The sequence below is a fragment of the Siphateles boraxobius genome, unplaced genomic scaffold (assembly GCF_051911475.1).
Source record: "Siphateles boraxobius isolate OS27281-9 unplaced genomic scaffold, OSU_SipBor_1 32, whole genome shotgun sequence".
Lineage (NCBI taxonomy): Eukaryota > Metazoa > Chordata > Actinopteri > Cypriniformes > Leuciscidae > Siphateles > Siphateles boraxobius.
Window position 1 is genome coordinate 2,571,983 of NW_027508942.1, and position 22,060 is coordinate 2,594,042.

The 22,060-nt window shown below is 36.6% G+C and overlaps 1 protein-coding gene across 3 annotated transcripts; it reads left to right on the plus strand.

Annotated features, from left to right (window-relative positions):
* Positions 1-160: 160 nt before the first annotated feature.
* Positions 161-16,926, plus strand: cep126 (centrosomal protein 126). 3 transcript variants are annotated; one of them, XM_077194522.1, is made up of 12 exons: positions 161-589; positions 1,589-1,708; positions 4,076-4,221; positions 5,114-5,228; positions 5,946-6,135; positions 8,671-10,657; positions 13,864-14,013; positions 14,305-14,408; positions 14,662-14,719; positions 15,987-16,163; positions 16,341-16,405; positions 16,482-16,926. In XM_077194522.1, the coding sequence occupies exons 1-12, from the start codon at positions 504-506 to the stop codon at positions 16,566-16,568; spliced, it is 3,285 nt and encodes a 1,094-aa protein (XP_077050637.1). In that variant the 5' UTR covers positions 161-503; the 3' UTR covers positions 16,569-16,926. The 3 variants fall into 3 exon arrangements, with proteins under 3 accessions (XP_077050637.1, XP_077050634.1, XP_077050636.1); XM_077194519.1 differs by having other exon boundaries at positions 370-589; positions 13,864-14,028; positions 16,482-16,710; XM_077194521.1 differs by having other exon boundaries at positions 370-589; positions 13,918-14,028; positions 16,482-16,710.
* The last annotated feature ends 5,134 nt before the right edge of the window (positions 16,927-22,060 follow it).

The window sequence follows — 22,060 nt, forward strand, 5'->3', positions numbered from 1 at the left end:
CGTAATTGCGTAACGACGCAAAGAATCGATTCGCGTAAATGAGTCGATTCCATTCGCAACCAGCAGTCAGCAGTGTAGAGAGTGGTGAACATCAATCGCTACTGATAGACGTGACCGCGCCTCCACCGTGAGTTTGTGTCAGTTGTCAAGGAAGCGCGTCGATGGTTACCAAATACCGACATGGCGTAACTGATTCAGCGGCAGCGAACGACGATAAAGTCTTACCTTCGCCTGCTTTAATTTAAAACAATGTCAAGATAGCATACTCGGGTTTGGTCTGGATGAATCAAGTAACTTATCAAACTACAGGAAGTTATAAAGTCATAGGTTTTGCCCTTTCTGTCTGTGTTTAGCTGTCGCACTGGCTGGCTTGTTTTCATCTTACTCTCATTCTTTAGAGCACCAATATTTTTACCAAAGCAGATAACGCAAATTCTGCTTTTGTCTGCTATGTTTTTGCGAGGTTGTTCCGACGTCAATAGGATGCCGCTTCTGTTGTATGGATGATAAGTGTGGTGTTGAGACCTGTCAATCAGCGTGTCATCCTGATATTCGGGATGCCAGTCCTGGAAGACACATTTTACTACTCGTATCCTTTTTCCTTGTCTGAATTACCAGGGTCAATGTAAGGGGATTGTTTACTTGTGGCGTATAAACTACAGTACTTACACAACAGGCTTTATTTATTAATCGTGGCATATAGACAGACACCATAGCTAAGCTGAATTATCTGTGATCAAAGCTGAATTTTCAGCATCATTATCCAGTCTTCAGTGTCACAAGATCCACAGAAATCATTCTAATATGCTGATTTATTATCAATGTTTAGAATCAGCTGTGCTGCTTAATATGTTTTTATAACCTGTGATGCTATTTTCAGGATTCTTTGATGAATAAAAAGTTTAAAAATAACATAATTTATTCAAAATATAAATCTTTTGTAACAACATAGACTACCTTTCAAACGTTTAGGGTCAGTACATTTTTTGAAATAAATTAATACTTTTATTCAGCAAGGATGTGTTAAATTAATTAGCCTAACAAAAAGTGATAGTATTTCTATTGTAAAAAAAAAAGATTTCTATTTTGAATAAATTCTGTCCTTTTAAACTTGTTATTCTTCAATTAATCCTGAAAAAGTATCAAAGGTCCCAAAAAATACATATTAAGCAGCACAACTTGTTTCCAACATTGATAATAACTGGGTATCAAATCATCATATTAGAATTATTTCTGAAGGATCATGTGTCACTGAAGACTGGAGTAACGATTCTGAAAATTTAGTTTTGCATCACAGATATAAAATATATTTTAAAGTATATTCAAATAGAAAACCATTATTTTAAATTGTAATAATATTTCACAATATTACAGGGTTTTTTCTGTATTTTTGATCAAATAAACGCTGGCTTGATGAGCATAAGATACTTCTTTCAAAAACATTAAAAATAAGAGTTTCCAAACTTTTGACTGGTACTGTATTACTGTATATATATATATATATATATATCATTATGTGCTGTGCATATCATCAGATGATGTTTTATTCTATAATAATTATACCTTCCTTGACTTTGCTTCACATTAGGAACATTAGATCAGGTTTACATGGAGAGACTGAAAATGAAAGGGAAGTACTGGTAAAAGAACAGAGGTACTGTCGGGCTCGGGCTCGCAAGCTTTCCCTGGAAACAAATCGCAGACGAAAGTAAGTGTGTCTTAAAACCTTATAGTGATTATACTTGGGAGGTCGACTAATTTACATGAATGTTTTTCAGCATACAGATCTTAGGTTAATGCATTTGTGTGCTTTGAGATACTGTAACATTTTGTTTTCTTTTAATCAACTTTTTTGATTTCACTATTTAATTTAAAATGTTCTGCCAAAATAATTTTAACGTACAAATGTGTAACGTACAAAACATTTTTTTAAAGTAGTTTTAGATTAATATTTACAGAACATTTCATACTGCTTAATACCACAGTAAGGTTAATAAAACTTTTATACATTAGCTCATCAGTGAACTGGATTTCCCATCGGATAGCTTTCTGTATCCGACTGTAGAGATGAAGACGACAACTCTCGTGATTCCACGCTCATTCACAGCGCCATCAAGCTACGCCTTTGTTGTTGTTTTGAAATGGCGACCTCTAGCAGCGAAACTTACATACTGTGCCTTTAAAATAATGAAAACATTTTATTTACTTCCTGTTGAGGGCCTGATTAAACAGTTGAATTGGTGAAGAAAAAATACCAGTTTTTTTACATTTTAGGGAAATTTGTAAATTCATAACCCTTTGACACAAATTAAATAGATAATTTTATATTTATGGGAAAAAAATGCTGCACATTTAAATGATAACTTTATAACTGTCAACTGCCCATTTATTTCCTAAAACGTTTAATACATTGCGACATGAATATCAAACTGCACAGCTCTAGCCTGTTGGTCTCTCTAGAGACTTGTTTTTAGATGAGGTGGGAAAAACAAGAAGAAACTAGCGTCAGCGTATTCACCAAGGAGGCAACTATGCTAAAAGACTGCAGGGTAAGAGTCACAGAGATCAGAAGCAATGCACAGCTGCTGAATACAGTGTTGACAGTGAGTGTCAGATATGCAAAGAACTGTCTCCATGCTGTTAATGACTCAGTCTCGGCTGTTTGACCAGGTCAATCCGTGTGCACACTGAAAGTGTAGCTACCCTAAAGGCCACGGATACTGTTAATCCTTTATTTGTCAGCCAGGATTTACCAGCTTGAAATAGAAGCTCTAAGAGCAAAGTTATGTTACCTTATAGAAGGCAGTGATGGTGAGGCAGATGAGTGCGTTCAGAGAAGGCTGAGACACAGATCCCGAGCTTTTTTTGTTGTGATTAAATAATTCCTGTAAGATATAGAGTATATTAAAGGATTTATGAGTATGTGAGTGTCAATGACAGGACATTTATTATTGTCTGATATTTTTTGGAAACCTAAAGACATAAAAAAAAAAAGATTAAAAGAATGAAAACCACAGATTCAAAGCAAAACCTCTGTTTAGGTTTCCTTGTGTCTCTTCCCAACACACACACACACACACACACACACACACACACACACACACACACACACACACACACACACACACACACACACACACACACACATAATTTATTCAGAAATACATTAAAAATTAAGGTCATGCATTCACTGAAATGTTGTACTAAAATTAATCTGGTGGCACTTTATTTTACAGTCTTGTTCCCCATGTACTATGTACTTATTATAGTTACTACAATAACCGGGTAATTACTAGATACTAATCCTGAACCTACTCCTAAACCTAACCTTTACCCATGTGGTAACCTTATATCAACCAGTACTTTCTTAAGTACACTGTAAGTACATGTAAGTGCACATACTGTAAATTAAAGTGCAACCTTTAATTTTAATATTTTAAAGTAAAAAATATCAGGGTTATGTAACTGTCCTTATATCATAATGAAGAAAAAAGCCTCATTAAAAGTAGTTTGGCATAATCTTTTATTATAAATTATTATTTATTTATTTTTAAACTTATATCATAGATAGGACTCCTGCAGTCTCTTGAAATATTATTTTTAAATATATGTTTTTTAAATGAAATAATTTGACCTTTTATGTTAGTTCAGGTTGTTTTATTATGAAGATTAAATTATTCTGCATAATTTTAGTTTCTGCAGCATTGGCATGCACTGGTTTCTGTGCCATTAACAAATGAATTTATCTGAAATGCATCTGTTAGAGAAGGCTCGGGTTTCTGTTCACCCTGGAAAGTAAACGTCTGAGATAACGACAGGACGCACAATGAGCTGATATTGCCAATTAGATTAAAGTCTCATTTCCATTTTAAATCAAGTGATGCATTTGATATGCTGCTCGCAGTTGCCAAAGTACTCATCCATTCGTCTTAATACAAATGAATAATGTCTTAAAACAAATTAATAATGTCTTAAAGATGACAATGTGTGTGCAAAGCATTGTCTAACTGCCAGATGTCACGAAAACAGCATATATTTTCTTCCAGTCTGACTGTTTGTCTCGCGGTCTCTCCAGGGCTCTAGAGGAGAGAAGGAAACAGTGGGATGTTCAGGAGAAGAGATTGAGGGAGAATGTTCTTCAGCAGCGCCATCAGAAGGTCCAGGAGGCCACAGAGAACTTCCAAAGAGCTCATCTCTCTCCATCCCAAAGGAAAAGACCAGGTAAGTTCAATGAAACAGTGGGCTCATTCGTTCTGAGCAACTTCCAAATGTGATTTTAAATCAGATACATATCCGAAATCTGGACATCTGTCCTACGTATAAATGCGTAAATCAGATTCAGCTTGGAATTTCAAGCTACCGCAAGGTGAAGGACATCTTTGCCCACAATAAATAGCTTTGTAATGTCACATTATGAAGCAGACAAGTCTGTTTGCTTTTTTTTTTGATGTGGTAACTATATATTGGTAGCAGATTGCTCACACACAGAAACATTCAGGAGCATAGAAACTTCTTTTCAACCTCTGTCCCGGCATCTTCGCTACTGAAAGGCTACATTATATTTCTCAGCAACGAGGTAATAACTTACACACTGTTTTTGTAGGTAAACTCACAGCTTTACTATTACATAGAGACGCTGTACAGACGCAGGTAATTCACACTCACAATCTCTCTCTCTTTCTCTCGTTAATTCATTTGAAATTCTGTGTAATCTTACTGTGCTACTTTATTTCATTTCTAAACAAACCGTAGATAAAATAACAAACAAATATTTTTTCCCGGTTTATATCTGTTCAGTCAAAATTTGCGCTGCAAACATCCATGACACCTTTTAACTTATCCATGCTTACAAGTAATCATATAAACTATATAAATCATCGCATAATAAAGCAATCACCAACAGAATAATTTAATGTAAACACAGATATCAGATACCAGTCGTATCTAAAGTGAATATAAAATATCAGACATGTTCAAAAGATCAGATCTGTGGATGAAGCCTTGCAGCCTAATTCATGTGTCTACAAGCACTCTTTATTTTTTTAACTATTATTAGGTCACTATGTGCTCACGCCTCATCTATCATTTAAATAAAGAGTTTTGTGTTCTGCAGCAGCCTTTAAGAGAAGAACACCCAACCTTGATGAAGCGCTACATCATATTCAAGGCAGTCCACTCTTATACACCCATCAATCTCAATTTTTGCCCAGTGCCTCCACTATATCCAGGTACGACGTTGCTGCCATGATAATATATCTTTACTGGTTGAAGATACATTTTGGTAAAGTTATGTAACAGCTTTCATGAGTGATATTTCATGTTAAAGCTATCTTGACAATTATTTCAATTATTTTTTTAAAAATAAATTCAACGGTTCAGACAGCTTAACAGATTCATGTACACTGAGATATAAATATGTCTGGCCATATATGAATCAACATTTTGTGACATTTAAAACTATTTAAATGCATTTTAATAGTGTAATCAAAAAGTATAACCAAAATTTATTTGACAAATTTTGAATTAATTAAAATAATGTTTTGTAAAGTTATTTGAAATATTAATCATTTGGCTGCACTTAGAATGTTTTTTTTTATCATAGAGCTCTGTACAATTATAGATATTAGTGATGCCAGCTCGCTTAATATTTTTAAAAGAAAGCTAAAAATGTAAGAGCCCATTAAATGGTGTAATAATGAGATATATATACTGTATATATACTTACACTTTTTAAATTCCATCTTTATGCATTTTATGTACAATAATTTTATATTTTATTATTATAATAAAGTGGGTTTCATCTTTAATCTTGTGTATTTTTATGTGAAGTGCTTAGTGCTCATCATAATGCTTTTCATAGTAAAGCTGCATTTATTTCTTGTTAGAAAGATGCTATAGAAATAATTTCATTATAAGGCCTGCATTGAACCACTTGCTTGTTTCAGGAGCTGCACTTCCTCCCCAAAGCCTTCAGGGGGCGCCCGTCACCTGCATGCCTTATCTGCAGCTGAGGCCTACACCACACTCCTGCAGGACAGCAGCCTGACTCCCTTCAGGAACAACCAGCTGTTCTTCCTACATCAGCAGCAGGAGACACACGCTGTTCCCACAGTAAAAGAGCAGGCCGATCCACAGGTTAATATACATACACTGGCTTATGTTTTTACAGTGGCAAGATTGTAATTGCGATCAACTACTTTGCCCGTGATTGTGTATGTTAAAAGCGTATTTGAGTATTTGCTTAAGGAGTATTGTGAAGGTTTTAAGATCCGAATCCAACATTGTACTTTTAGCCCAGGGCTCTTCCTGCCACAACACGCTGCAGCATCTTCTGAACAAACTGAGGTGTTTTAAAGAGATGAGCTCATCCTGAGGCTTTAATCACACTAACGCATATTGAAACCACAGATACACATTCCCCTATCTCTATAACTCAAACAAACATTCTTTCCCTCTCAGACAGTCAGTTATTCCTTCTTACACACACCAGCTGGAATGTTACCTGCACTGGCCTGCAGCCAACACATCATTTAATACACTGAACTGTGAACAGAGCAGGACACAGAGGGTAATAACCCTATTTATAGGATAGGTTTTAGGCTTAGGTATTCTTGGAAAAGTGTTCCATTCTGTGCACAAATGTCGTCAGATTTATGAAATGCCCTTCATAGGAATGTGTGTCTGTCAATATCATGCCTTTGGAAATTTAGTAAGCTATTATATTTTTTCATTTTTAGAAGATTTTAATGTTTATATTCAAAATATCCTTAAAACTTCAATCCTCTTGCATAAATGTAGATCATCTTTTCCCATATGGAAATGTTACAAAAGTAATATATCATTAAAAGCAATATATATACACCTGTGGCTGTGTAAGCACTGTGCATACCATGAGAGGGCACTCATGAGAGGGCACTAATTAATGGCGGGTTTTTTTTTACATAATTTTTAAATTGATTATTAGTCTATCTGTGTACACTCATGACATATTGAGAAAGCAAGAGGGAATGAGAATAAATAAAGGTGTGCGTTTGTGTGTTTTAAATTCAAATGTGTGTGTGTTTGGGTGGGGGATGGGTGAAAATAAATCTGATTGGCTAATTTAGTTTTGTTTAATTGGTGCTTTTTCAAGACACGAAAAATACTACTACTACAGATAGTTCATCTTTAAAACCAGACTCAAAATGAGTAAATGCTCTATAAAACAGCTGAACTTGATTAAAACATTTGCAAAGAGGCCTAAAACTATTGGGTAGGGATTGAGAAATGAAGCCTCTTAAAGGGTTAGTTCACCCAAAAATGAAAATTATGTCATTAATGACTCACCCTCATGTCGTTCCAAGCCCGTAAGACCTCCGTTCATCTTCGGAACACAGTTTAAGATATTTTAGATTTAGTCCGAGAGTTTTCTGTCCCTCCATTGAAAATCTATGTACGGTATACTGTCCTTGTCCAGAAAGGCAATAAAGACATCATCAAAGTAGTCCATGTGACCTCAGGGGGTTAGTTAGAATTTTTTGAAGCATCGAAAATACATTTTGTTCCAAAAATAACAAAAACGATGACTTTATTCAGCATTGTATTCTCTTCTGGTTCTGTTGTCAATCCGCGTTCACGAGGCCAGTGACGCTGCTGACGTAAGACGAGCTGACGTGTTATCTGGTGCGTCCGTGTATTCGTGTTCAAATAAAGTCTGGTTAAAAAAAATGCAAGTCTTCCCCTGTGTCGAAATCCTTAGACATGTTTCCAAAGATTGTTTTGTTTACAGCGTGCGTCTCCCTCAGACTGTAAACGAAGCTCGGGCGCACCAGATAACACGTCAGCTCGTCTTACGTCAGCAGACTCATGAATGCGGATTGACAACAGAACCGGAAGAGAATACAATGCTGAATAAAGTCGTCGTTTTTGTTATTTTTGGAACAAAATGTATTTCCGATGCTTCAAAAAATTCTAACTAACCCCCTGAGGTCACATGGACTACTTTGATGATGTCTTTATTGCCTTTCTGGACAAGGACAGTATACCATACATAGATTTTCAATGGAGGGACAAAGAGCTCTCGGACCGAATCTAAAATATCTTAAACTGTGTTCTGAAGATGAACGGAGGTCTTACGGGCTTGGAACGACATGAGGGTGAGTCATTAATGACACAATTTTCACTTTTGGGTGAACTAACCCTTTAAATCTTTGAAGGTTTTTTCTGATTGTTTCAGGAAAAGATTCAAAGAATCAAGAGTGTCAAGAGAGTTTGGCAAGTCAAATGTAATTTTTTTGTTCTGTGCGTACCCTGAGAGAAAATCCTGTAGGAGATCCTGATTTAAACTACCGTTAAATTATACTTTTATTCAGCGAGGATGCAATACATTTATCAAAAGTGACATTAAAGACATTTTCAATGTTACAAAAAATTTCTCTTTCAAATAAATGCTGTCTTTTTAACCTTTTATTCATCAAAGAATCCTGAAAAACACAAACAGTTTCCACAAAAATATTAAGCAGCTCAACAGTTTTCAACATTGATTATAATAAGAAATGTTTCTTCAGCATATAGAATGATTTATATGATTTATTTTCCATCCCTCTGCAGCATGCATGCAACGTGATCTCCAAAAAGCACTTTGCCAGTATCAGTGCATAAGTGCTCTAATGTTTTTATATTGATTTTCAGGAGTATCTTGATACCCCACATAGTGAGACAGAGAGTCTGTCTAGTCTGGACAGCTTAGAGAATGGAGAACCTCAGAAGAGCCTTGGCACTGCACCGGTTTGTTGCCAGCAGAGCATCACCTGTGCCCAGTCTTTCTACCTCCCTGTGGATCCTTATAAGCTCCAAGACCCCAATAGTCCTCAATCACCGTTGAGACAGTCCAATAACCCTTGTTCACCATCTCACCCTTCCTCTTCTATAGCCAAAAGTTTCCTGGAGGAGATCTTAAACCAAGGAAGCAAACTCAATCCCAGCTCACTCTCACCAAAGGATCATGAGTCAGCAGAGGAAATCAGGAGTCTCCGAAATCACACGCAAGAAAGATTTGATAATTCCAAGGACCAATCGCAAAACTTCAACGCCCAGTCTACTCTTGTTTGCCAAGATGAGTTGTTGCAGCAGAACTTAGCACATATGATAACTCATGATAATGACAGAAACCCTCAAGGGAACATTTTGAAAGACAAAGAATCTGTGGTTGCCCACTGCAGAACGCAAGCCGTGCCAGAAAACACACCTCTGGAATTCTCAAGTCTGACTAAAGACTTCAAGTCAGAATCAAAACAGCAGACAAGAACCCCGGAGGATAAATATGATAAACATTTATCAGAAACACAGACGGGTCTTCCCGCCAGCAGATACAAACACAGCAACAGTTCGTTCAAAGGCTTTTCAAGCTCAGCTGCCCATCTTTGCATAAATTATCGGACTGACCCGAGTTCCCTGAACATGCAACAAATAGAAGCACTGAGTTCCTCACAGTCGCATAAACACAATCCAGATGTAGATGATGCCATCGCGCTCAAGAGAGAATCCAAACCGCTAAGCATGGAGGAGAGTATACGCATACATCCTTTAGATCCTAAAAATGAAACGGATGTCACCAAATTGGCAAAGGCTAATATGTTGAAAAGCACAGAGGAACCAAACAGAACACCTGAAAATCCCGTGACCCACTCTGCCCTTAACAACAATGTCAGATTCCTGAAAGGGATTCTTAAAAACCATTTAAAATCCAAATCAGGAAATGTCAAATTCACTTACACCCCTGGCCATGTGCTTTTCACCAAAGAAGTGGCCATATTAATCCGGGACAGCATGGAGCTGGCCAGGACAAAACTCAATGAGCCAGAGCAGAATAGGACCAATAAGAAGAAACTACGTTGGCTTGATGAGGTGGATGGAGTTGAGGGGGTGGACCGAGTGTTTCGACCTAACCTGCCCCAGCAAACCCAGAAACGGCTCTCTGCAGATCACTCGGACCATGTGAATTTACTCACAGGGGTATCAAAAAACATTTCCAATAAGACCTCTGCTGTCCCCACTGGGCCCCAATCCTCTAGACAGGCCTGGACGGAGGTAGGGCCCCAAGAAATCCGTACACAGGAGCGTATCAGAGACCCCACCTCTCAAAGACGAGCCCTTTGCATTGGGGGCTCACAGATTCCCCGGAGAGCAGGCTCAGCCAGAGTTGGCTCGTGTCCCGTTACCTCCCGGGCAAGGAAGGGCACTATCATCAGACCGCAATCTGCCAGGGAAGCGCAACATGTGGCCAAGACCCAGGGGAAGATTTTGGTGCCTCGGCCCCCTCCAAAACCTGAAGTTGTGGAGTGTGGCCTGGCTGAGTGTCCTGTGTACATCTCCGAGGTATCCTGCTGTGATGATGGTGTGCAAAGCAGAGCGGGTCTGCAGGATCTGGCCCTGTGCAAAGATATTCCAGATACCCAGACAATAGTTCATCGGCCTACCCTCAGAACAGATCCAGCTCCACCTTACTGTTTCTACACCCACGAGACAAGCATCTGTTCCCTCTCCCCTCCAGATGCCCTTGTAGACAATCCCAGGCGCAGGTGTGGAGAAAACGGGATCTGTTTGGACCGGACTCCAACAGATGAGGAGATCTCAATGCTGTGGAATGGAGTCCGGAGTGCTCTCGCCAGCAAAGACGGTAAAGAAAACCCCAAACTTAGCATTTATCACCTAACATGTTTTTATGTTGTTGTTTTTTCAACCGAGTGGGTTTAAAATACCACTATACATCGGTGGATTGTAACTATTGAAACTTGAAAATTTAAAAAAAATACTAAATGGAGTGCATATGTTTTTATGACATTAGATAAATCAGGCTTTTATTGTATTTATTGATCACAACAAAATTGTGTTTTTAATTTCATTAAAAGGAACTTTTCTTTGTGGTAGACCAAAAATATGTATTTCACTGCCACCATTGGTAAAACCACATTATAAATAAATAATATAAATATATTATAAATATTAATGCACACAAATATGAAATATATAAATGTACAATATATAAATACATTATATATATGATAAAATTATACATTATATATATTTATATTAAGTCATATATATATATATATATATATATATACAGACCTCCAATTCAAAAGCCTCTAAAAGCCAGCTCTGTCAAAAATTAGATAATAATATTGAGTGAATGCTGTCTGCACATAGTATACGCTCATCTAATACTTTCACTACAAACTCACTAAATCCCAGCCTCAGCCCATTCAGAAATGTCGGTACTTAGGTAGAAACCTATACATAGGAGACTAATAAAAATATTAATATTAAACAAAAATGTTAGATGGATTTAGAGGCTTTTGCATCTGAATCTTCATATATATATAAGATTATATATATTATAAATGATCATTTAAATGTAATAAATGGAATCAAGGGCATTGTTATTGGTGAAGATTTTTAATTTTAATAATCAAGCAGACTGCATATATCAAAAAAATAAATATACATTGCACTACAGTACATATGATCATTTTAACTATAGTGGGCAAAATTTTTGAAATGCATTGCAAAGATAATTTAAAATGATATTCCTCAAATACATGCAGTATTATATTGGATACATTTTCAACAGTTTTTCCATAAGTAATGTATGAAAGTATGCATAGATAGATTGTATGGTTTTGAGTTCATCATGTTAATGGTGTCGAAACATTAGTAGCCATAAATAATTAAATATTAAATATGTTGTGATTGATTGTAATGTGTCACATTGCGCAGCATTTTTTCTGATAAATGACTTGTCTTGTCATGCTTGGTTAGAACATGATGTTGCACGCTCCACCCTAACTATGTATTGCTTCCCTATTTCTGTATTTTCCCATTCTGCATTTCATCTTTCCTTTGATGGTCTTCGGGGTCTATTGGACCCCAAATGACTTTTGCTCAAATTAAAAAAAAATGTTCTCTTTGTCCAAATGGTTTGAAAATTTCTACGGCTCTCAACACTTTCTAGATCTACAACAATTTTTTTTTTTTTTTATGATATCTGTTTTTATGTTGGCGTGACAAAAATAGTCACACTCGTGGTCTTCAGGGTCTATTGGACCCCGCAATCAAAATAGACAAAATAACATCATCAAAATCAGAAACAACGTAGAACACATAGACAGAAATGACAGAAATAAAGTGGCACACTTCCAACAATGCAAAAAACATCCACAATTCAAAATTATCATGCTCACCACAGGCGCACACACATACACAAACACACTCATAAAGAGGAATACATTTATACAGGAATACATACAGACTATAAAAACTGTTCTCTTATCATTTGTAAAATAAAATAATCTAAAATGCAGAACCACCAGAAAAATAAATTGGTAACACTTAGACTCATTGAAAATGTACACACACACACACACACACACACACACACACACACACACACACACACACACACACACACACACACACACACACACACACACACACACACACACACACACACACACAAACACACACACACAGAAATACATTTGTAAGGCTATAAAAAGTCTTATAATTTGTCAAATAAAATCATACAAAATGAAGAACCACCTCAAAAATAAATTGGTGACACTGTACACATAAAAATAAAAATAAAATGTACACACACACACACCCTGTGTTTGCTCCAACCCTGTCTGCAGGTTTGGTACTTCACTGTTGTTGTTGTTTTTGTGTGTGCTGTGTTTTTTCAGTACAAAAAATGCAAAATTTTGACAAAAATTATTTTATTTTTGTTATAATTGTGATTTTATAATATTTAGATATGAATCCAGCTGAATCCAACTTTAGAAACTATATCTTTCAGTAATTCAAATAGCAAATAGCATATAATGGAGCTTTATAGCCATCTAGTGGTTAAAGTGATTTATTACAAATTTTAACCTGTATTTTCAAAAAAATTGGCAAAAATCTTACATTAAACCTTGTAAAATTATCCATGGTATTCCCAGGAATGAAAGTTAGAAATCTGGGTCTTTTATAAAGTTTATTTAACATAAAATGCTGTTTTTTTGTAAAAATCCTGTTTAATTAAATATTTATTTATTTATTTATAGAAATATTTTAAAAATCATAGATTCTACAAAAACTGCACAAATGTTGAGTAAAAACATTAATGAACCGAGTAAAATTATATTTGTTAAAAAAATATATATTGTTCGGTTACACAATTAAATGTTGTCTGGGGTCCAATAGACCCCGAAGACCACGAGTGTGATTTTTTTTTGAAGACCATCAAAGAGTTAAAATTTTGGGAATGATTATTTACCTGCTGTGGAAAAAAAGACACATTTTCAGTAGGTGTCTTTCAAATGACAAGACACATTCCAGCAACATATTACAAAATCATCAGCTTCCCATGAACTTTCACTGTACCTTTTCATATAGTCAAACGAGAGTCAGTTGTAAGAACTGAGCTCCCTTTGTGTGTCTGCGTGTCCAACAGCTTTGTTTGAGATTCTTGAGGGATGTTTTTCTAGAGTCAATGGTAAAGGCTCTTTTTTTGTTGTTGGTCAGTTTTCTTTGGCCCTCTGCACTGCAATGCGCCACTGGGGATTACTACTCTGTTAAAATGGATCCATTAAATGATGGACTGTTGTTCCTCAGGGCTCAATTATTTTTTATAACATCAGGAAACCTCTACACTTTGAGGACAGAGACCTGAAGAACAGAAGAAGTGACTTTCATACTTCGGGACCTTTCAGTTGAACTGTCTTACAGTTCTTTCTTTATCTTATTTGTGTTTTCTCTCTCTCTCTCTCTCTCTCTCTCTCTCTCTCTCTCTCTCTCTCTCTCTTTCTCTCTCTCTCTCTCTCTCTCTCTGAATTGACTTAGGTGACCCTCAAAGTTTTCTTGCTCACAATGGCCCGTTGTCTTCTTTGCCTCAAGTCAGTGGCAGCCTGTCCCATGTTACCATCAATGGTGATAGTCTGATCAGTGGTGTCAAAGGAGCCTCAAGAATGGGTGGCTTTTTCTTGTCTTCTGGTAAAGAGACTATAGGTTTGGCAAACAACCTCTAATAATACATTTTATACATACAAATGACTTATAATAGGCTACATACAAAAACCAGGGCATTTGCCCCCGCTAGCAAAATATAATGAATAAAGACATTTTGTCACTAGAGATGTTTAGACATTAAAGCCACAGATATGTGAGGCCATTCAACAAGACATTATTTTTCAGAGATTTATTGGTGCCTTTGGTCACTGATCACTAAAATATGCTGCTTGGATATGAATGTGCTTTTTAATCTGAGTTTCCCCTGTAAATCAGTGAAAAGTCCAATAAGGAGACAGGCTATGGAGAGTAGCATGGTGAAGAACTACAGAAATCAAACTGCAGGAACCACACAGAGAAAGCCCAGCTTTCCTCATCAGGTAAAAGTGTACTAGAAAGCAAGAACATTTTAAATATATTTAAATAAATACAATTAAACGTAATTTAAATAATGCAGCCCCCTTGGAGGTTTAACACAGATCTAGTTTATAGTGAAAGGGCAAATGTAATGTCGACAATACACTTGCATACATTTTTGTTTATATTAACCATGTTGCTGTTGGCTTTTTGACACTTTTTTAATTAGGCTAAGTGTTTTGTTTTTTCAATAACTGTTTATTTGTGGTTTAACAGGTCACGGTGCCAAAAACTCAACACCCAAATAAAACTGGTCAAACAGCAGACAGGGAAGGTAATTTATCATGTAAAGCAATATCTGATATCATATATAGATATATGGCCCTTCTCTAGAGGCAAGAACAAAATAAACTGTAACATGTAAATCAGTTCAATCTCATGTACAAACATCATTAAAAAATGCAGCATGTTTTTAAAAAATTCTCAACAAAAATGAAAATAGTGTCATTATTTATTTACCCTTATGTCAAAGCTTTATCCATGAAGACAGAAGTCGTTTTAGCGCACAGCCACTTTAATGATGTTTTAATTGGTTTATTTTTGGAGCGTCACAGCCCCTGGAATATGAACATGAGGGAAACCCTTGATTGTGAAATATTATTACAATTTAAAATAACTGTTTTCTATTGTAATAGCTATATTTTGATAAAGCTGAATTTTCAGCATCATTACTCTAGTCTTCAGTGTCACATGTCCTTCAGAAATCATTATAAGAGGCCCTACGCTGATTTGCTGCTTGAGAAACATTTCTTATTATTCTCAATGTTGAAAACGTTTTTTGCTGCTTAATATTTTTGTGGAAACAGGATACTTTTTTTAAGGATTCTTTGGTGAAATGAAAGTTCAAAAAGAGCAGCATTTATTTGAGAGAGAAATCTTTTGTTACATAAACGTCTTTACTGTCACTTTTGATCAAGTAAATTATTATTGCTGATTGAAAGTATTAATTTCTTCTTTCTTACCCCAAACTTTTGAACGGCAGGATTTTTTTTCAATCAAACTGCTATATAAAGACAGATTGTAAAACCCTTAAATCCCAAAGTATATTTTGATTCTTTATGCGTAAGCTAGCGTATACATGTGTAGCCTTTCAAAGTAAACTCCATTTGATAGTGTGCGAACAGAGGCGGTCTAGAAAGTTTCATTCTCATTTCATTTCTATTTTTCTCCAGAAGTTATGACCGATAATAATGTCTTTGTATTCTTTTAAACTAAAGTTGCGGGTATCTCATAACCCCCTTTACACAAGCGCTTGTCAATGTGGGCATCTGTTGTTGTTGCAGTCTCCAGTGTTTTGTTGTTGTTCCATCTCTTTAGTTTCCTTTTCTACTGTGAAACAACAGCTGGTGCCATTGTTGCCATCTTGTGGAACAATTGATTAGTGCAAAACAAATTCAATGTAAATGTGCTGTTACAAAAAACGCTTGGCGTGCATACTATTCTGGTGACAAAATTTGCGTCATGCATACACGTAAAACCTGAAGTATACTTTGACTGAACTGATGAGTTCAAGCATTAACACTCTTTTTCCCCCGTTACAGGCCCAGAGGTGTCAGACGGTGCTCATGAAGTTGTGGACTGTGCTCAGACCCATAAGTCCTGCAACCGTCCAGTTGGTCCCCAGAGCCAGAGACTGCGGTCCCTCAGCATCAGCGCTCTGTCACTAGAGGAGCAGAGGATCATGCAGTCACTCGAGAGACTTAATCAACGGCTGCAATGTCAGTTTCATTTCAAATTCTGTACATTTAATCCACACAGTCAAAGCTTATACGTTATCAGATTTGAGGTGAACGCAAATAGCTTTTAATTCGACCCTATGAATGTTTCTTGTTTTAGACAGCTGTGTTTGTTGGCATGTGCATTAGCTCATACCTCCTGATTACTTGATTTAACAGATGTGCAGGATCCAGCTGGTGGCGGCCCAGCGGTGAGGGGAATCTTTGCAGTGGGTCCTGCACATGTGAGTACTGGCCATGTGTTGAAATGAAGCGATCTGTTCCCCTGATCTAACGTGACCCGCTCACTCATCCCTGCAGAACCAGACCGGTGAGACTGTGGGTGTCACCATGCGTAGGCGAGGAGCCTCTGCTGACAATCGCACCCGAACGCATCAGCGTTACTGACTACACCTCCCATGATCCACCCCTCCCTCAACCACCTTCTCTGAACTGCACTTTGAAACCCTTTAAACCTTACAATATTGCTGAGACATACTCAAATGCTGTATTTGAGTGGTATTTCATTGTTTTCTAATCCGTTGTAATATCTGTGTGAAACGATTCTGGCAATACACAATGCTGTTGTGTAATAAAGTTTTATTTATAAGAGAAGTTATTTTATCCATTCATTATGCCTTCTGATTGGTTGATATTTATTTTTATAAATATATTTTCATAGGCATTGTATGTTATTAATGTACTGTATTTTTATTCTAAACAATCTTGACTGTGGGAGAAAAATAAATGAATTTGAGAAAACAAATTAGCTTTTGTTCCTGAGTGCCAAAACAGGATAAAGGGCTTTTTGTGCAACTTGACCTCAGTCAAGAGTCAGTTAAGCATAAATGGATACAAATTTACGTTGTATGTGTGGCATAATCATGACAGGTTTTTCTGGGTGTGTATTTTACATTTGAGCATGTGTTGAGCATGTTTGTGTAATCAGTGTAGGCATGGGAAATCTTATCTAGGCGTGTGACAGTGACATTTGAGTGACTATTAATTACTCCAGTATATTGGAGACTCGACGCACAGGCTTTGCAGGATAACGAAGTCAAACCAAGCTATAGCCTACTCATTCCTGATGCTCTTGTATCATCACCACCCTATGACTGTTGTCATGTCATGTAACCCCTCTGTACAAAGCCGTAGGGCCGGTTCACACAGAATGTGTTTTTGCTGTTAAAAACTCGAGTTTGACCCTGGTCAATGGAACGAAAAAAGAGAAAAGTCTAGAGACGCGTTTTTAAAATGTTTTAACTTGATTTTAATGTGTTTAGATGTTACGCCACATCATGCACGAGACGCTGCAAGACACGAGCGCGATGGTTAAAGACGTCAGTCTAGCGCGTGTTTACGTTAAAACACAAGGGAAAAGTAACACAGTGGAATGGATAACATTCTGTGTGAACAGTCCCATTTCTTTTTACAAAATGTACTATTCTATACAATCAATTACTATTTCCAGGAAGGGAAGAAATTTAAAAATAAAAATAGTAGATTTTTTTTTTGGTAACAAAGCCCTAATAACAATTTGAAAAAATTAACACATTTTGGAATGTATTTGGTACATTATCTCTCTAGTGACACAATACCGGTAGTTATATAGCTATATTACTTATTAAACAAAGGTCTTCACATACTTTGTGTCATAAATTTGCATGTTTAATTATTTACTAGTGCCAATTTTTTTTTACATTTTTTATAATAGCATTTCTCATTTTTAATCATCCTAATTATTTAAAACTTTAAAATTAAATTTTTCAATTTTAAAATTTAATTCAGATGTTTGTACCCTACAGCATATACTCTACTGTCCAAAAGTTTGGGGTCGGTAAGATTTTTTAAATATTTTTGAAAGAAGTCTCCTATGCTTACCATAGCTGCGTTTATTTTTTTGTGCAAACTATTAAGCATTCTTTAATGAAAAAGCCTTTATTTTATATAAAACTCTTTTGTAACACTGAATGTCTTTACTGTCTGATAAATTTAATGCTGACATTCTTTTTTTATTTGAAATAATAAAATATATATAATCGCTGCATCCAAAAACTTAAAAATGCTGCCCTCAGAAGATGCATTCCAAGGTAGGAAGGAATAAAGGCAGGTACAATGTTGGCTTCACTTCCTGACTCCTGAGATACCTTCATCTCATCGGTTTCTGAAGGCAGCATAGATGTATCCTCCGCTGTCTTTGATATCCCACAATCCTGTGCTTTCCATTCTGTGACAGTTGACCAACGTTTTCCACTTCTGATGTCATTTCTAGAGAAATTATCATTGTAGTAATTAAATATTCACTTATTTTTCACCTAAGCTTGCTCTATTTTTTGCTGTAGATCATTAAACCGTTACGCTGCCTCAGAAGTCTGTCTGAAATCAGTTTTGTGAGGTGCCTTCGTGCTCAAACGCTGCCTGCAAAGTCATTGCCTGATAATGCAGCGAGGCTAAGTTTTCGAAGTTTATGCATCCTCTGAGGACAAGACTACAAGGACTACAATTAGTAAATAGTAAATCCACTTCACCAGCTGATAACTCTTCGACAGCGATGCCATAGAAAATACAGTTAGCACTAAAACTGAAGTTCAAACAAAATGCTGGTCTGACTTGAAAATAAGCTTTTTTTACGTTTTTTTTGGGGGGGGGGTTTCGCAAGATAAGACCCTTATGCATCGTCTGATCTCGTTTAAAGCCATTTGAAGTTGCACTGAAGCTGTCATTTGGACCTTGGACCGTTTGGTACCCAATGAAGTCCATTATATGGAGAAAAATCCTTGAATGTTTTCATCAAAAACCTTAATTTCTTTTCGACTGAAGAAAGAAAGACATGACATGGGGGTGAGTAAATTATCAGCAAAAGTTTTTTAAAAAGTGAACTACTCCTTTAAAGAGGCTATCGGTTCAAGTGCCGCAAGGCGCTAGCTATCTGTCACGTCACATTTAAAAACGCAAAAACGGTATTGTTTGAATTTCGTAATATAATTTACAGAATCTGAGAGCTGAGATTTGTTTCATATCAAAAGTAACCTGCTCTATCTTGTCTGTGGCGGTTTCAGTGTCCTCTTTGCTTCGCAATTTTTCTCTGCGTGAGAAAATGGATGTGTGGCGTGAGTGCGTGTGAAAACAGGCAAAACCGTGTGTCACACGGCGAAAGCGTGAGAGTTGGCAGCTCTGTGGCAAGCAGTTTTGGATTAACGAAATATAGTTAACCGGAGGCGTTGCAAATATGGCCACTGTGTGAGCAGACTTTCCTTGAAAGGGACTTTGAATAACTGACTAACCTGTCAAAGTTATTGCAAAAGATTTTATTGAGACTTTATAAGAGGTTATTGATGAGGAAAAAGGTGAGTACAAAATGTTAAAACGAACACCTGGAGTAATGTATGACTCTGCAAATAGAATTGTAGGCCTACTCACAAAAGAGTGATTTTAAAATAAAATAAAATACTTTATTTATTAATTAATTATTTTTTATTTAATAGTCGGACATGTGATTTAGAAACGTTTGCCAAGTCACTTTATGTAAAATATACAATATGTAAGATTTTTGTAATAAAATATCCAAAAAATCACTAGCACATTTCCTGCAGTTGTGTACTTACAATATCCCAAAAGTTCCCAAAGATTTTGAATTTCAGAGAAATTCCTATTTTAAATAATGGCTCGTCCCTTGTCATTGTCGCCTGTCAATGACGTAATATCCGCGTTATCCCTGGTTTCCGCTCATACTGCCATAGTAACCATGGTGACAAACCTTACGTCTAGCGGCACGGCTCACATTGTTATTGTTTCGTTCAAACATAACAGACCATGGCAAGCAGACTTTGGGACAAAAGGAGAACTAAAACGAGGATCAATATCAGCGTGGCGTTTTCGAGACGCCGAGAGCTCCACGTCCGCGACTAACTTCGACTTGACAGAGACGCTCTTGCATGTACTTTATTAGACAGGTGAGCAAATGTACATAAAATCAATGTTATATAGCTTAACATGATGAAATGTTAGAATATGATCAGTATGTTATTCTAATGTTGATCTAGCTTACTGCTAGTCGCATACAGCCAACAAACTAACACATAGAATAACATTATAAATTTCAACACACTCAAATGCTGTTAAGTAAGATAGTGTAACGTTAGACCAATTAAACTGCGTTACCTCACAAGACTTACGTTCGAGATTAAATACATAACGTATATTTGTGTAATTTAACTTATTTCATTATTGCAGTTAATATCCTGAGTTTGCATTTCACAGTTTTTATTCATTTTGAGTAATACTTAATCTGTTTTTGTGATTGTGAGATGATTAAATGCATGCTCACATTTATCTACAAGATGTTCAACTTCACACACAACGCCTCTGCACTCACTCCTAATTCCTCTCAACATAAAGACAGCAGAGCTGTCAGTCAATACATGGGAAAACAGTAACTTGTTTGAAAAAGTAACTTAGATATTTTGTTGTAAATAAAAGTAGTGCGCTTCTTAACTAGTTAGTTGGAAAATAATCCAACAGTTTGTCACTGTTAGTAACAAATGTGACTTTTTTTTGGAAGAACCACCATTTCCGGTTTCTTTCGACAGGTTGATGTGTTACGTTAACCACCGTCAATTTTCCAATTTAATTATTAACTTGGATACCAGGCTTACAGGATACCAATGCTCACTCAACCACTCATGCAAAAGAGAAAGAAAAACACCCAGATAACTTTTAGATTCGCATGTGTTCAGTGCCGTTCATCCTGTCAGGTCTCTCTGGGAAGGGCGCAGTCTCTTCTCGGGTCAGCTTGCCTTGGCTTGTTGCAGCGGGTGGAGGAGGTCCCAGTACCTTTGAAGAATTCGCCAGAGATTACCTTCCCTCTTTGAAATGTGACAAATTGAAATGTATTGCAAGAACACACTTGCTGAACAGGTTTTCAATGCATTGTGCGTCTGTACTATAGTGTCTACCGGTAGTTTCTCACCTATATTTCTCTTGACGGGGAGGTTTACTTTTCTGATGGATTTTATGTGTTTATGTTTCCATTTTCAGGGGTTGATGGAGGGGGAAAGTATTTTGCAAGGCTTTTGCGTTCTCTTGCGAATATTTTCGGTTCCCGTGAGAAACTTTGAGTTTGCTCGCAAAAACTTTTCGTTCCCTTTCAAAAACATTTGCGTTCGTTTGCAAAATGTTTGTGTTCTTTGTGAGGGAAGGAAAAGTTTCTCGGGGGAACACAGACGTTTTGCGGGCGAACGCAAAATGATTTTTTCCTCCTATCTCATATTTTTTTTCTTCACCATGTCCCTTTAAGGGCTCCATATGATTGCGTTGCCCCGATAAATTTTGCGTTCACATGCAAAGAACACAAAAGTTTTGCAAGGGAACGCAAAGTTTCTCGGAGTAACGCAAACATTTTGCGAGCAAATGTAAACGTTTTAGCGAGGGAACGCAGAGGTTTTGCAAGCGAACGCAAAGTTTCTCAAGGAACGCAAAACATTTGTGAGATAAACATTTTTGTAATGCAAAAGCATTAACTTATTATTTTTCCTCCCATCTCATATTTTTTCCACTGTATGTCCCCTTAAGCCCACTACAAGATATTCGGGGCGATTTTGGAATTATTTCTCCCCTTCCGACAAAAAGTCCCCAATAATTTTGATGGTTCAGATGTCTTGACGGCATGAGCTGTGTTAAGAGTGACTAAATTTGCTCCCTTAAAAAAAATAACTGCAGTACAATGAAGTAGGCTACAACTGTAGATTTGCAGTATAATGAAGTAGCCTATAGATACAATAACTGCAGTTCAGTGAATGTGAAGAATTTAAATGCAAAACCGCAGTCCATCTGATTTATTTTTTATGAGTTTTTTTTAACCAGGCTCTCAGTAATTTCACTTTAATGGTAATAAGGTAATT

Coding starts and splice junctions, on each gene's coding strand:
- cep126 (XM_077194519.1), top strand. CDS start 504: ATGATAAGTGTGGTGTTGAGACCTGTCAATCAGCGTGTCATCCTGATA. Junction 6,136..8,670: donor AAGAGCAGGCCGATCCACAG/GTTAATATACAT, acceptor ATTGATTTTCAG/GAGTATCTTGATACCCCACA. Junction 16,406..16,481: donor TTGCAGTGGGTCCTGCACAT/GTGAGTACTGGC, acceptor TCATCCCTGCAG/AACCAGACCGGTGAGACTGT.